We start from the raw sequence: 17,260 nt of genomic DNA on the forward strand, positions 1-17,260 counted from the left end.
AATTTAGCCACTTCCTGCGATTGTCCTCCAGACAGCTACGGAAATTATTCCCTACAAGTTTTCAGCCCCTTGCCAGTTCCTCTCTCCTACTTTCCTTGACAAAATGAGGAAGAGAGAAAAAGTAGTTCAGCAGCATTAAATGCCTCAACTATTATATATAAAATCAGAAGGAAAGAATTTTCAATTTTTGAAAATGAAACATCCAACCTGCCAGCAGGTATTTGAGGCGGTAGCTGTTGGCTATGTGCAGTGCGAATCTACACACACAATTGCACTCTCTCTCTCTCTCTCTCTCTTTTTTTTAGCAGTATTTTGAAGTCACAAACTGCCTTGGGGGAAAAAAAGGAAAGCAGAGCTTCTAGTTACTAATTCAAGCTTCCACCAGAAAAGGAACTTTTAAAGAATAAATTCAAACTAGGTTTTAAAGTATGATTTCCAGCCAGCTTCATCACACTAGCCTGTGCAAGGTAAGTAGGTTATGGCTAAACCAGGGATAGTAAAAGCGTGTCAGGCATTCTGCCACCTCCTAACCCTGCACCCAGGACAGACATTCCTTATTGATGGCAGCCCCATTCCTCCTTTCCAGCAGAGCTCCCCAGATCCCCGTTACCAGGCTACTGGAGCCAGCAGACGAGATGGAAGTTGCCCGTGGTGTCCACAATACTTAATACCTACAGGGTGAGAGCAAGCAGACGTTCTCTTTTCTTGTAGCTGTTTGCAGTCATTAGACTCCTGCCTACCTACAGATGACTTACTGTTTTCATTACGTAAGCAAGCACCTATCATTGAAAATGCTAGCTATCTTGGTCCCCGTCCTTGTCCTTCTTAAGGGAGATTACCGAATCATTCTAGAAGAGGAGGGCGCCTACCCTATGGGCAATCTGAGTTCTAGGATAGTATCATCATTACCAGCAAGGAGGCTTGCCTACTCTAAGCTCCCAGACAGAGTTTACCATCAGAAGTAATGTCACTGCATATTTAACTGCCCTTTTCCAGAACAGTAACCAAAGCGTAGGTATGTGGGGGTTTCATTCACCAGACCTCGATCAGCCGTGTCTGGGTTTCAATTCTTGCTCTATCATTCACTCAGCTGGCAGCGCAACCTTTGGGGAGCTATCCTCTGAATATTGATTTCCTTACCAGTTTAAACACACACACGTGCCCACACACACGCACACTCACTGACACACCCTAAGTCACATTATGGGAGGAAGCGAGACAATGTTTTCATAAAGTATGTCCACAGTGCGTGTTCAATATATGCCAGCTGTCTTAATTATAGTTACTCAAGACATCTATTTGATTTGCTTTTCTGGAAACCCTTCCTGTTGTGACTCCTATCCAGTATGAGGCCACCCTCATGCTGCCCACCCTCACTTCAAATGAGCCCAGGGGAATCAGGCTGGCTGGTGGCCTTTCTACCAAAATACCTCCAAGAAACCCATCCTCTTCTTGAAAGAGAGAACTGGTGGGACTTGCTGGCCCCATTCCCAATCTGTGCACATCAGAGATCCCCCTCCCCAGCCTTCCTCACCCAGCCCTCTCCCCACAAATCTGCCGCTCTCTCACAATAAGCCATCTGTGGAAATGCTGAATTGGCAGCTGCTGGAGTCAGAGGAGGAGATTTATTAATAAAATACAATTGCCATATTTTCCTCTGGAAGCCACCCTCTAGTGACACCTCTACCTACATTTTCATGCATTTGAAAATCATGATCAGGGCTGCTGCATACAGTTACACGGGTTACACACTGCACAACCCAGAGTGACATTCATGTTGAGGGGCCTAATTATTCATGGCAACCCTGCTTTATGTTTTGGGCGAATCTACGGATCAAACTGGTCAGAACTAACTAATGCCTTGGAGTTGACCTGTGAGATGGTTCCTATGAGTCAGATTCATGGTCACAAATTGCTAATATTCTCCAGTTCTCCTAATTGCTAATATTCTCCTAACCAGAAGGCCTTCTGCCCTCTCTAAACAGACCAATAATGTCTATTACCTGCAGGGGAAGAGGAAGGCCAGCCATTATCCCACTGGGTCATTTCGAGAGCACCAAGTGACTTAGGACCCTTCACTTCCTTCTAGGCTCTCTCCATTCTCCCAAGCTCTGTCCAGTTCTCCAAATTTTCCTCCCCACTATATTCTCCCCACAAGGACCTACTTTCATTGAACCATATGCAAATAATATTTGATTGAGCACCTGAGTGCCACACCAGGCCAGGCGCAGGAATAAAAAAATCCTGAGATTGCCCTGTCGTCATTGGAACTTTGAGCCTGATGATGAGAGACAGGCAGATAATTGCATAATGGTTAATAAGTTCATTATTGCTCAGTCTTCCTGGATGCCATCACACCTGGCTCACAGTTACTCTTGTGTAACTCTTTTTAAAAATTTTTTTTAAAGTTTATTTATTTTGAGAGACAGAGTGAGCAGGGAAGGGGCAGAGAGGAGGAGAATTCCAAGCAGGCTCTGCACTGTCAGCACGGAGCCTGATGTGGGCTTGAGCTCATGAACCATAAGATGATGACCTGAGCCAGAACCAAGAGTTGGATGCTTAACCGGCTGAGCCACCCAGGTGCCCCTTGTTATCCCTTCTTCCAACATCTTCAAAAGTTGAGAAGAAACATGGGAAGCTGCTGCAATTCTTCAGCCTCACAGTTTCTAGACTTTACTGGCCTTCATTCACGTGCACAACTGCCACCCCACACCCCCCAGGGCCTGGCAGCCTTCCTCTCCCTTCAAGGGCTTTAACTCAATGCCCCTCATTTCTGGCCACAACCTCCCTGTTGTGTCTCCCCCCTCAGCTCCATTCACCATGTTTGGATACATTCTGGTTTAGATCCGTTTAGTTCCTCGAGCAGAGCTTTCCCTACCACCTCCATCCCAGCAGTAGCCATCTCAAACCCACTCCACATTTCCAAGCAAAGCCCCATAAAAGTCTCCATGCCTCCGAGGCCTCACCCACCCCTCCCCGTCACCCATTCCAGGCCAGTCCAAACACAGCATCTATCAGATTTGTCTCCCCAGAATCTCATTCCTGTCGCCCAGCCTGCTCAGATGCCTACAAGACGTCACCATTTTCTACAGGATAAAATCCATACCGCAGCCTCTGGATCTCTGGGTCTCAGGCTGATTCTCCAGACTCAATGCTCAATGCTTACCCTCAGGAAAAGCCTCCCTGTTAGCCTTCTCTCTTTTGTGTTCTCAGGAAGTGCCACATAGAGTATCAGCCCATGCAAAGCTTTCATATCTTTAAGGGTCCCTAAGGTTTCTCTTCCTTGGATTCTCTCCTGCCATTAAGCCTCCCATCTCCAAGACTATGTATTCTCTGGGCCGCTCATCTTAGCTGTCAATTGCCTACCCTCCTCTTATGGAGTGGCACTGTATGTTGGACAATCACCACTACAGGGCAAGGATCGTGAGGCATCGGTGTATTTTCCAGCATCCACAATGGTCCCAGGCACAGAATCAATGTTCAATGAATGAGGATCTTCTTGAACTCTAAACTTAATCCCTCCTGCAATAATCATGACCTTCTCCTCTGGCTCTATACTCCGCAGGCATAGGTGGGTTCCTCTGCATCCTCTTTGCAATAACCTTGCACACTTTGGAAGGCTGGGGTGTGCCAGTAAGTGTTCAACTACTAGTTCTCCAGAGAGCAAAGAAACAAAGACCTCCCATTTGTAGCATCTGCCAATTCCTACTGTGTAAAAATTCCTACCGTGGCAGATGTCAACCTACCAACATGTGTCATTGAACATGGGGCTGGAAAGGGATGTACACAATTGGCTCTTGTGAGCTGGTGCCAGCTAGCTCCAACATCCTGCTGCTAGAAGGTCATATTCATTTCTCTTAAATCATGCAATTTTCCTCTTCTGTCACCATCTCATTCTCTAATGAGTGTCACAAAAATTTGCTTTTTCTACTAGTTTTCATCCTTGAAAGCTCAGGCCAAAGGTTAACTCCTTTGCGAAGCCTTCCTGATGCCCACACCCACTCCCAGAACAAGGAGCTGACCATGACTCCTTGGTGGCCCAACACTTTGCACATGCCTGTGTTGTGGATGGCGTGATACAGTGAACACGTTACTGGCCTATCTCCCACCAAGACTGTCAGACCACTGAAGGGGGGCGGGGTTGCTGTCTGTCCATCTCCGGAATCCCACATGCAGTATGCAAGAAGTATTCAGTAAAAGCTTGTTGAGGGAGGGAAGGAAGGAGTACACCAGCAAAAGGACAAATGACTTCTGAGTCTTCTTTTCATGTTTTGTTACCATTTTGCAACCCAGTTTTTGCCCTGTGCTCCCAATCAGCCAGGAGGCTAAGAGCAATATTGCCAATAACACTGTATAAATATTACCTTACAAAATTCTTTTCTTTTTAACTTGACCTTCATACCAGCTCTTTTAGCACAAAGTGAAGTGAGTCTCCGTGAGGCAGGGTTTGGGGGAAGCAAGAGTGGAGAGAGAGGAGAAAAAGAACTGGGGAGTGAGGATTGATTCCAGCTAGGAGTCTCTTCTGTTAAAACTGCATCGAGTTACACACAGTGGATTAATATCCACAGGGATTAGCTCTGGAATTTCTGGATCGGGAGGAGATGAGTGTCTGGTAGAGAGTAGGCAGCAGCGGACTGGGCACAGGTCTCTACCCCGTGCCGCTGGGCATCTTATAAACCGCTAAGTGTACCGATCCCTCCCCACTACCACGCGAGCCACAGAGAGGGCTGACCTTCTCGGAGGAGGATGCACAAACACGGTAGCAGCAGCACAGGCTCTACAAAAATGGCAAGTGAAGGATGGAGCAGGGCCATCGACTGTCCCTTTATAGGCATCCAGCAGTTGGTGAGCTCACCCCAAATTGTCACTCCCTGGCAGGGTCATAAAGTGAGAAGGCTCTTTACTCTTCCTCTGACAAAGGTGGGAGGGGGATGATGTGTGCTCTCTGGGGTGAAACACAGTCCAGAACACATTGCTCTAAGCACATGACATAAGTCACAGCATTAAAATCACTAACACCATTACCACACGACATAACAACAATTAATAACGTGGGCAAACAGGGTGTGGGACTGTAAGCATGCCTCCCCAACACTCTTTCAAGTTCACTGGAGAAATCTGAGCCTCTGGGAGTAATCCAATTTATCTGGTATCCAGCCTTCCAAGGCATGATCCTTAAATATGTCAGCTTCTAAGGAGGAAGAGAAAATTATCTGCACAGAAGTGAAAGTCGTGGTTCAGTAACATATTTAATGAAAGTCAATGGGAAATATGTATAGACTCATGTGGATCAGATTATGGCCAGCCGGCTGGAACTCCTGAGGGGTTGGTGAGAGAAGAAAGGTGTGTCCTGACAGGGACAGTCCCAGCAGCCACCACAGAGATGCCATGAAGGTAGAGCTCTTTAAGAGGGAATCCAGAGCATGAAAATGGTAGCCTAATGGGGCAAGCTTTCAAATGTGACTTCCAATTTCACAGATGGCTTTTTGACCCCTCAGTGCATTAAGAGAGGCAGTGAACGGAAGGATAGTGACTTTCCCCCTAAAGATAATATCCAAAGTGGCTGCCTGTAAGACTTAGACTAAGCACATTTTATCGAGTTAAATGTTACAGGTAGAGGCAACTCCATGACTCTCCAAATACTGATATGAGGGAAGCACTCCTAAACACAGGAACTAAAAAGAAGACTACAGTGTATGAGTGAAGAGAGCTCGAACAACGGCTAACAAGAATTGAAGACAAAGAAAAGATAAAGAATGCTGTAGAAGAAAATAAAAGTAGGAAAGAGGACACAAAGCAAACACATATTTTAAGACAATTCAAAACAGGCAGCAGAGGAGCCAGTAAAAGAAATTACTTATAAAGTGATGATATTTTACTCATTCACATTAATAAGGCTGAGTCTACTGTCAAATTGACTCAACTACTGATCCATTAAGGAAAGATGGAAATTCTAGATCAGTCTTTAGGTAGGATCTCCTGACAGCAGCTCAGGCAGTTAGTTCTCTGCTGGGCTGGATTTCTAGTCCAATGCAGTGAGATGGATGAGAGCACGCATGTTTCTTCGAAGTAGAACTTGTCTTGGGTTACTATTCATATTATATATCTTTTGTAGGAAATAGTTATGGGTGGGTTTTCTTCTGGAAATAGTGGGCCCTCTTCAATTCATCATGGTCTGCTTCCAAAATGCATGTATGCAGAAAAAGGAGAACTGAAAGTTTGGGGGGAAATCTTGATCCAGAGCCATGGAGATATTGTCAGTGAGGCACTCTGTCCAGCTTCTAAACACATTTTGTTTCTTTCAAAGTCTTCTCAACTGTGTACCCTAGCTCTCTCTCTTTTGGTGTATTTGGTGGTCCATTTCTGGAGCTGTGTCTGTCTGAATCTTTCAAAACTACAGCTGAATTCTCTGCAACACCAACCAAGCTGGGCCGCCATCTTCAAGGTTCCCCAAAGATCCCTAGACACACAATGTAGATGGTTCAGACTCATCTTCTGGGGAGAGAGATGTTAGAAACTCTTCTCCCAATGGGATGATTTTTTTATGCTGAAAGAGAACACCTAGAAAGGTGGGAAGCAGATGTTTGGACACCAAGAGAACAGAAAAGAGGGGAGGGGAGAGCCATACCTGCTCCGATGACCTCTTCGATTTTCACAAAAGATACATCAATCTCCTTGGCAAACTCCCGGACAGCTTCATTGGGGTCCTCGTAAGTGAAGGGGTCAATGTAGATCTTCATCCCTGGGGAGCCTTATTAGAGGAGATAAGCAGGGTTAACATCCCAAAGAGGACATGGTGGTCAGTAAGTCGTGGCTGCTATCCCCAGCAGTAAGAGTATGGCTGGGGCAGGGGGGCGTCCCCCCTACATACCAGACTGCCTCTCTTTGCCTTGCTGGGCCTTCCCATCTCCCTTCCCTCTGGGCCACACTAGCTTGGTTCTCCGTCCTCTACTTCTCCTCCATATTTTCTTCTCTTTTTGAGCTCTTGATGAAATGTGGAGCAGATTACTTATAAGTGACAGATCGGGACCAGCTCCCACACTGAGCGCTCACAGAAGGCAAAGAAACTGATTGATGCCAACCAAATGCATTAGCAGAAGAGTGGTGGTAAAATGGTAGGGTAGATATCAATATTTATCAACTTGACAACTCTTCTGAGTGGAGGCCACCGTTAAGGTTATAACTGACGGCTGTGGCCACGGCTGGAAGAGGGATGAGGATGGATTAAAAAAAGAAGAAGAAGAAGAAGAAAAAGGAGAAATTGCTATTAGAAACACTTCAAGATAGAAGTGTCCAGACAGTATACCAGAAGAGAAAATGTGAAAAGAAAAGCTTAGAAAATACTGATAGAGAAAAGAGCAAAGCCTACATAGAAAAAAGTGAGGTGGAATGAAAGAAAAATGGTCATGAACGCCCATGCCTCAGACACACTGGAGTACGAAAAACGAGTAAAATGGAGAATGAGAAATACAAAAAGGAATATAGACTTTGTCACTGATGTTTACACTGGCAAGATAAATACGCGTGCATGGGGACAAAACAGAGAACTGTCACTATAGAAAAAAATACATTCAAAAAGTGGAGGAAAGGGGACAAAAAAGGCAACAGAACCCAAGAAACAAATGGATTCACGCACAACATAATTTTTGGTATGCCTGATGTGTCATGAGGCCAAGTATAGAAACTGCTTTCTTGGTGCTAGTGTGCTGGGCAGGAGAGGGCTTTGAAAGCTAAACAACATGGTCTGGCATGGCATCCTTGTGAAGAGTGGGTGCTCTCCCTGCCGGCCAACGTTGCCGGTGGAAGGGTCAAGTCAGCAGGGCAGGCAGGCCTCAAAAAGCAGAAATGCCAAGCTCCCGCGGCTGGGACCCAAGGCTGAGGCAGTTCCCCAGATACCGTGAGCACCGCAAGCCTCACTGCGGCTCATCTCTGCTGACTCTCAGCCCTAAATGAAGAGGCTAGTTTTGACATTTTTCACTTATCTTTCTGATGAGTCTACAGCTCCCCCAAGTTCATACTGCTTTGGTCACAATTCAGGCAAGGACTCGAAGTGCTACAGTACAGCCCAGAGGGAGAAGGAAGATGCAGCAGAGAAGTGAAGGGGGATTTGTTTTTTAAGTCAGAGACAGTCAGGTCCCATGCCCAGAAGAACTGCTCTTTTGGAAAAATGGGTTATAGGCGTCATTAAATAAAATCACTCCTAGCATGCTAGATGGCTTGCTTTAGGATGGTCAACGCCATCCTAGAATGTTCCTTGGAAACATGACAACATGGACTTTGGAATCTACCCACTGAAATTTGGACAAAGCAAACAGAGAGATCCTCACCTTTATATGGAATGTTGTAATCCCTAGGGAATGTGTGTGTGGTGGCGGGGGGGGGGGGGAGAGCGAGTGAGAGCGAGGCTGGTGTTCTATTTTGCTAACAGTGGAGTTAAAGGAAAATAGAGTGGGGCTCATCTCTCATTTGCTCTGACGAACAGGTGAGGACCAAGAATGATTGAAACCAGACTGAAAGGGTCTAACAAAGCCAGATGAGCATCTCCAGGTAGTCACACTTTGGGTTCCTCCAGAAGCAACCCTTGAGATAAGGCTCTGAAAGCCGTGTGGCTTATCTGAAAGATGATCCCAAGCAGCACTTGTAGATGAATGGGGCAAGAGCGGGCAAGGAAGGCAGCTTATAAAAAGTGTCTTCTCAAGCCACTTCCCACCGTGGGTAACTGAAGCAGACTTAAGCCCCCCTGGAAAGCTCTAGGAGTTGGTGTGGGTGATCACATGCTTCAGAGTTGGCCCACCTGGATGGAAGGAGCCATGGTATTACCACACATTTCCCATCAGCCTTCAGGGGGAGCTGATTGGCCTGCTGCGCAGGTGGGCGGGGAGGCTCCATGGCCAGAGAGCTTTTAGGCGAAGACACACAGATGCTGCATGTGGAAGTTGGCCAGTGTGAACTGAAGGGGTGAGGGCAGGAGGTGAGACAACAACAGACCCACTCAGAATGCAAAGCAGACAGGAGGTCAGTGTCAACAACCTGCAACTTTTCCCAAATCCTGTGCTATGCTGAGAGGAGAGGAGGTCAGGAGCCCAGATGCTGGGGCCTATAGGTGAGGACAGAATCCTAAAACCTCTTACTAGTCTGGCATAAAGCAGCAAATCCACATACCCCTCTTAGAATAATGTTCTCCTTTGCAAGTGGAGGAAATAGCACATCCCTCCCATGGTGACTGTGATATTAAAGAACACACTGCAAATGAAATACCTTAGCACAGTGCCTGATGTTTACGGGAAGGGCTCAGACTGACTTACTCAGGATTATTATCAATAAATGGTTCTAGGAAGTGTTTGGGGAGGTAGGAAGAGGAAGTGGGGGTGGGCAGGGGAGGATGTAAGGCACTTAGAGTTGTATTAGTTACTTTAAGAATAACTACCTTGTTATTTTAGATCAAGGGCTTTTAAACGATGTATGCTAAGCTTTCCTACAGGAACTCTTCCACAAAGACTAATTAAACAATCTAGAATGTGCAGTAATGAACGGTTTGCAAGTACAGACATCTATAAGGATGAATGAGAAAGGATCCGGAGTTAATGAGCTTTGCAGATATTAGCCCCAATCAGTTCTGGGAAGGACCTACTCCCAGAAGGGAACGGTTCATGTCCTGATGGTGCCAGCATTCTTTCAGGCTAGGAATAGGCAACTAGGTGCACCAAGGTGGGAGAAAGTTCATACTTCACTGATTGGTGCAATTTACTCACAAGGAGAGGTTGCTACCTTGTAGAATTAAGAAACGTGTACGTGGGGGTCAGAGGACATGTGCTCGTGAGGTCACAGCTATTGTGGGGCCAGAGGTTCTGACAGTCACTGAAGCTCCTGACAGAAAGCTGAGGAGGCTGCACGGAGAGGCCCAGGAGGGGTGATGCGACGTCACTGTGAAGTTCTGCGTATAGGAATTAGTACTTGTTTTCCCTGAACCTGAAGATACCATTGTTACATTGAGGAAGGGAAACTGAAAACAAAAGCCTATCATCAAATGGCTTAGACTTGGGTGCTTCTCCTCTGATGAGGGTCTGAGAGGGCTGACCTAGCAGAGGGTCCTGGCCTAACTCCTCTGGCAGGGGTAGGGATCCAGTGTAGGAAACCGGGAAAGTGATTCTACTGAGCACGTGCACATAATGGCTTCCGTGCCTCATCCTGGAATAACACATCTCTGTAGACCTCTCTCTGGCATTACCGCTAGGCTTTCTCAAGTCCCCGAAGATGATGGAAAAAAAAAAATGCCTTTAGCTAGGCAGAACAGGTCATTTGTCTTGTGGCTCATTTTGTGTTTCTGCATAAATCCTGCATCAGCCTGTTCCTGCTCCCACTTGCCAGTGAGCAGTTTTTAATTATCAGGAAAATGGTATTTAGTGCAATGAATCACCAGACAGTGAACAAGGAATTCAAGTCAGCTGCGGAGTCAGGCACAGCCAAACATTTGGAGACGGGGCTCAGAAATTGTTCTCAGATTATGAGTGTTGGGGAAATATTATCAGTGGTAGTAATAATAATATCAGATGCAATATAGCTCATAATGTAAGGTATTTTGTAATGCCCTGTACAGTGTTTCACATTATTACTGCAAATATTATATAATTATAATATTTTATAGTTACCAATTATTTTCTCATTTTTAACATAGGTTACATACTTTTGACACAAAAGTAGTATGTACAGATCTAAACTTCTGATTCCTAGTGTCTTGAGAAAGAAAAAAAATCTTCAATTTTACGTTCTTCTAATTCACTAGTTTCTATTAAAGAACCAACTTGCAGATATGTTTGTGCTTGGACCTCAAAGCCCATTTATGCTATAGGTGTGGGTTGCAGCCTGGACTGCCTCAAGCTTTAAAAGACCATAGTCCCAGAAGATTAGCCAAATCTTACCCACAAACCAATGCTTTAGGCACTTAAGTCTGAGAAGAAATGACTTAGCCACTATGCAGAGCCTTCTTACATGGTACAGAGCGGTCCTCGAAGCAGAAGAAAACTCCTGGCGATTATTAGATACCCTACATCAGTAGATCAGGCTGGGACAAAGTCTGGGGATGCTGGCAGATGTATGGGGTGTATCTAAAGAGTTAGATCTGCTTGCAAGTGCCAGGGCCTCAGGGTCGAGCAGAAACAGGCTGGGAAAGGGCTAGTTCTAAATAGTGTGTGACATTTGAGGATTAACAGCTGAAGAAGACTGAGAGCTCCTCTTCAGCCCTCTCATGGATCCAGAAAGTACAAAATCAGTGCCGTGAACATCTGGGGGGTGGGAGAGCAAGACAGCCCGGGAAGCTTCAGGGGTTCTAGGAAGGGCCCAATACCCTCCAGCTGGCTGAGGATTCCTAGAATCCCACAGTATGGCTCTGGAGAGGTAGTGAGTTAGGTTGTTCTCAGTCACTGATATCCTGTGTCCCAGCAGGTTTGACGGAGCCATGGGAAGGAGGGAAGTGTGCTTCCTTGTTCCCCGTTCTGGATCCAAGGCAGACTTTCTCATCTTGGTGACTCACCTAAATTTGGTCCAGATACCTAAGCACAAGAGGGAAGCAGTTTAGGGATCTGCACATAAAATACAGTCCCTGGGAGGGACTGCATCCAATCCTCTCCCTCAGTACATTGATCACCCCTCATTTTTCTCAACCTTAACAGGACACCCAGACAGCACCATTCTAGCGACTATGGGAGCTATAGAAAAAGGAAAGCTCATGAGGTTCTTCAGATGATGCAGACATGAAATAACTGGGAAAACAGTGCTGGAGAGTCTAAAATCAGGAGACCACACCTGGAAATGAGCTATAAATGTTGCAGAAACCAGAGAAGGCAGAGGGCTATGGACGTCAGTGTTCAAGGTCAGAATCCTAGAAGAACAGGTCACATGCGCATGCACTGGAGAAGGAGAAGCCTGGAGTATCAAAGGCAAAGCTCAGAGAGAAGTGAGGAGAGTGTGACCAGCTTACGTGTGGTGGGAAGGGAGGACTAAGGTGGGAGAACACTGATGTACTAGCATGGGAGGGCCTTGACTTCCAAACAAAGGCATTAAGATTGATGCCATCAGACACACAGAGCTGACAACTGTTCCATCAGCTAGGAAGGGATGCACTGAGAGCAAGGCACCAAGAAATTCCTTTGGCTGGTAGGCTGCAGCGTTCACATGTATGTCATGGGGAAGAGGCCGGAGGCTGAGAAACAGCTCTAAGGTCATTGCAATAGTTAAGGTGCCAAGATACAGAGTTTTCAACCAGAGGGCTGCAATGAGAACAACAGAAGAGGCAAGAGGAATCTCAAAGGAAGGATTGATAGCACTCAGTGAGCAAATAAAGATGGAGAATTAAAGAGGTACAAGAAGAATCCAAGTCAATGCCAAGACTTCTGGCATAAAGTGGCGCTACAAACCAGGTAATGGACTTTGGGAAAGAAACCCCAGTGTCAGGGAAGTTCGAGCATGTGCTTTTACACTCTGAATGCACAGATGAAATATGCAAGTGCCTAGAAGTCATAACTCAGAATGGAAACAGAGCTGGAAGTCTAAATCTGGAGTTGTGGATATAGGAGACACATGGGTGGTGGTTGAAGCTATTGAGTGATGGGCAGTTTCTTGGAGTAAACCTACCAGGAAAGCTTGACGGAAAGTAGAAACAGTCTGCTCCACCTGCTTCTGAGGGCCAAGACCAGGGCAATAGATAGTTGTTTTTTTCCAGGAAGGAGCAGAGGTCCTGGGTGCCCAGCCAGGGTTTGAGGAAGAATCCAAGAGGAGAGCCCTTAGGGAGGCAATGAGCCTCACCGGAAAAGCAGTGGATCTGAAGAGAATCTTCCTCCTGCCTTCTATTTGGAAGTTTCACCACATTTTAAGGTTCGTTCTTAAAACCACAGTAATTGCCTAATATATCTCTAGGAGAAGAAAAGTAGACCACAGGTGACTTGCCCTTGAGGAAGGTACTTTAGGAAAAAGAGTTTCACACCTCCCTGCTTCTTGACATCAATGACCAGCATAGGCAGGTCTTTTCAGGCAAAGCCCACTGGTTCTGGGCCATTGAAGTCGTGCTGGAAACCCAAAGTTGACAGCCTCAGAGGTGCTTGTTAGATTTACTTGACATTTAATAAGCACCCATTGACAACTCAGCCACCTTTGCCCTGGGGGGGCTTTTCCTCCTCTCTTCATAGGCCCTCATTTACTCATGACCAGATGCTGGTGTTCGTGTTACCTCCAGAAGAGGCAGCCGAAGTATCCAGCCTGTCTCCTCCTCCAGCGGGTCCACTTGACCTTCACCCTGGTATCCAAAGTGATTTCCAGCGGGTTGGATACTGGTCCTCTATAGTTCGGAAACACCTCTACTACCCAGAGTCAGGAAAGTCGGATGTGGAATCTTGAAGCAAGGTATGTTTCTGGTCTAATCTAGTCCAGGCTCCCACCTAGAGCAGCAGTCTGCTCTACAACATCTTTTACTGATAGCTACCTAGCCTGTGCTTGAATGCTTCCAAGAACAGAGAGCTACCTCCCCACAAAGCAGCCTGGCTCTGTGTTGGACAGCTCCGGTCTGGGCGAGGGTGTTCTACATGGAATCCACATCTGCCTACTTTGATCTTTCACTCGATGGTTCCATTTAACCTCATGAAGCACAACAACACCATCTCCTTTCCTTTGTCATAAAGGCATCATGCTTGATCCCTGCCCATGTTTCTCCAGCACTGAATGGGTATTTCCAAGTCCCTGAGGTAAGAGATCAAGACTTGGCACTTTAAACAGGCAGGCCGCTTTGCCAACAATGTTCTTCTTGAAATGGGGTCCTCAGAACCAAGAACATCACTGTAGATGTGTTCTTCCCAGCACAGAGGGCCGCGTGTCTGTGTGTGACCTCTTCTGATCCAGGGACCAGAGAGTCAGGCAGACCTGAGCTTAAAGGCTTCTTTTGCAAATCACTAATTCCAGGATTCTGGGCAGGTTACCTGTCCTCTCTGAGGCTATTTATTCACATGTAAAATCGACCTCATGGGACAGTTATGAGGATTAAATGAGTTAGTACAGGTAAAGTGTCTTGTAACACAGTAAGCACTCAAGCTGGACATTGTATTTTACTATTGTTTTGCATCCATAACAGTGCTTGGCTTTTTACTCCACTATATATCACTCATACTAAGTATGTGGTAAACTAAACACCTAGACATTTTTCACACAAACAAATAGCAAGTCAGGTCTCCACCTTTTTGTGTTGCCTTATTTTTGTTTAAACCCAAACAATAGATTCTAGATTTTATCCCTCTAACATTTCATCTTGCAGATTTCAAATTAGCATTCAAAGCTGTTGGATAGTTCTGAATTTTGATTGTTTTATATGGTGTTAGTTATGCTCTCCAACTGTTACCCACAAACTTGATAAGCATCCCTAGGCTTGCACCTGACTCATGAATTTAAAAAAAAAAACAACAAAACGAACAAGAGATTGAATTGGACAAGGGCTAGAATAAAGCTGGTGCCTTCCTTCCTGGCTAACAGGAGTTACTAACCCATGTTCTTTGGGTACGAAGACAAAGTCTGTACTCACTTTACAATGCTTTTCTCTAGGAGAGCATCAAATATTTGTGCCAAAATAAAAACTCACTACATCTGCAATTCCTGTTGAAATTACTAAATGTATAAGCCTAGGAAATGATGTGAGGTCCTCATGCTTCTTTCTTGATCATCCTCTGTGGTTCCTAGTGATCACTGAATTCAGTTGTAAATGCCCAGAACCCATTCGCTTTGGTCTCTACAAGCATTTGGCAGGGATCAAGCTCACACTCCTGTTCTGTAATCTCAGTGCTCTGTCCTCTTGCCCTAGGTGGAAATTTGAGCTTCTGCCAGTCTTTGGGCACGTAACCTATTTGTTTTCACTTTTCTCAAGGCTTAAGAATAGATCTGTGATTATATCCACAGTTACCTGTACAACGGAGGTGGTTGTGTTAGGGTTGCTTTCTGAAAGCCCTTGCCCCCTTACCGAGCTCTTTTCTTCCTCTCTCCCCACCCCTACACACCTCACCCAACTCAGAAATCTGTGAGGCATCAGCCACTATCAGGCATGTGGTTACATAAGCCTCATCAATACCCAGTAGCACTTCCCAAATATAGAATTGACTAGAACTTTTCTAATTCCCAAGCCTACCCTGGCCTACCTGGATCATCCTGTCCAGGCAATTTTTAGTCAGCCAGCAAGCACCTTCTGAGATCTGGCTCACAGTAATCATGAGAACACACCATCTGTCTGCCTCTTCTTGGACACGGGAAACCCACAGTCCCACCCACCCATCCTTGAACATGAACCTTCCAGGCTCTTTATCCAAGCATCCAGCACCACATCCAGCAGATTCTCTTCCCCACTTGACTTTCCCAAATCCAACCTCCCCTTTACATGCTTATTTGCTGTGCTCCAAGCTCAGAGGAGGGCATAAACCAGTGTCCTAGACAGTGTTCTAGACTGTATTCTCAAATTGAACAGCTCTGTCATGTCTAGATGAGCTACAGAGGGTATCTATCTGTGAAGATTTTGGTTATTTCTCCTCCAGCCTTTCATCAGCTTGAAAGGAGGGTCTGGGAGGGCACAGACCACCGGCCTCTCTATGGCACCCTATTCCCTGCCCATGGGGAAGAGAGGTGGGGCTCTCTTGGGCACTGATGAATACAGCTGGGGAGCTGCTGCGGGTTTTCTGTCACTTCTTGGGCAGGAAGTCCTCAGAGCTGCAGTTGCTGGCCATATCCCACAGTACCGTGCATGCATGTGGATGGTTCAGGTATAGTTATATGCATACATTCTGCTCAGACATAACTGATCTTTCTGTCTCCTGCAGTGGGACCCAGAAGGGGGTCCACCAACCAGGACACCTGGGATTAGTTCTCACCCCATTCCCCCCTGCTCCTGACCACCAGGTACCCTGAGCCTCTGCAATATGGTAAGAGCATGGGCTCTGTAGCCAGACTTACTGCCACATAGGAGCCGTGTGACCTGAGGAAGTCGCTTAATCTTCCTAGATTAATGCCTGCTTCCTAAGCGATTGTCAAGGTTAGATGAGTTGAAATGAGCTACCAGAATGAAGTTCCCAATTCATGGTACAGAGTAGGCTTTCCATAACTAAATACTCCTCCCCCTTCACTGTCTAGAGCCAGGCACAGCCTCCATCAGAGCTGGAGTGTTCTCTTCTGTTCTAAGAGTGCTGAGCCTTCCCCCAGCTCTACAGTCCTTCAGCTGTGATTCTCCAACAGTAGTAGCTTAGGTCAGAGTGATGGATGTGCAGGGAAGGAAAAGCACTAATGCAGTTCAATGCATGAGACTATGGGTTTAGGGAACCAGACTGCAAAGAAGAGCCAGGTTTCAGGGACTAGATAAAAAGAATGGTACGAATAGGGAAAAGGACTTATAAAAGGTGAGCTGAATTAAAAAGAAGACAGACTTCTAAAGCAGCCAAGGGAGTGAACTATGGTCTACCCTGCGTCCCAGGGACAGCAACTGTGCTGCTTGTTAGCACCGTGTGCTTAGCTGTCCCCGCTGGCTGCAGCAGGGCCACTATTACTGAAGACTGCATAGTGGTTTCTCTGTGGAGCTGGGAACTAGGGAAGCCTCCTTCTGTTGGCCTTAGAGGTGAAGAGTTCCCCATAAGTATCTGAGTATCGTGGAAGTGTACTTGCATGCTGTGGCTGGCAGAGCCCACCCCTCCAGAGCAGGATGGCCAGAACTCAAGTGGAAGTGGCCTGGAGGGCACCAAGCTGCACCTGCACTCGATGCTTGGGGACCCTCTGTACCCTGACTGAAGAGTGACGAGGCTTAGCTTGCCTGGCTTTAAAGAGGAGATGTCTGTCTTAGGGCACCCCATTCTCACCCTAGGGCATCTCTAGTCTCCAAAATGGCATTCCTCCTTTTGAACCCAGTTTTGCACCCTCTGCATTCAGGCTGATATGGCCATCTCCAAAAGTTTCCTCAAAAGAGGTTATAGGATGCTAAGTCTGAAATGGGCTTCACAGTGGCCCTTTTTAAAAACATTTTTAAAATGTTTTATTTATTTTTGAGGAGAGAGAGAGAGAGGGAGGTAGGGAGGGAGGGAATGAGCGGGAGAGGGGCAGAGAGAGAAGGAGACACAGAATCTGAAGCAGGCTCCAGGTTCTGAGCTGTCAACACAAAGCCCGACACAGGGCTTGAACTTGTGAACTGCAAGATCATGACCTGAGCTGAAGTCGGACACTTAACTGAATGAGCCACCTAGGTACCTCCACAGTG

At 46.3% G+C, this 17,260-nt stretch overlaps 1 protein-coding gene across 2 annotated transcripts in view; it reads right to left on the minus strand.

Annotated features, from left to right (window-relative positions):
* EPHB1 (EPH receptor B1) overlaps positions 1–17,260 on the minus strand; it is a 430,079-nt gene that overhangs the window by 66,175 nt on the left and 346,644 nt on the right. For both annotated transcript variants that reach the window (XM_023260542.2, XM_006936394.5), the window contains exon 10: positions 6,629–6,751. In XM_023260542.2, the coding sequence (XP_023116310.1) occupies positions 6,629–6,751 (123 nt within the window). The remainder of the gene's footprint in view (positions 1–6,628; positions 6,752–17,260) is intronic.

The sequence above is a fragment of the Felis catus genome, chromosome C2 (assembly GCF_018350175.1).
Source record: "Felis catus isolate Fca126 chromosome C2, F.catus_Fca126_mat1.0, whole genome shotgun sequence".
In the NCBI taxonomy this organism is placed as follows: domain Eukaryota; kingdom Metazoa; phylum Chordata; class Mammalia; order Carnivora; family Felidae; genus Felis; species Felis catus.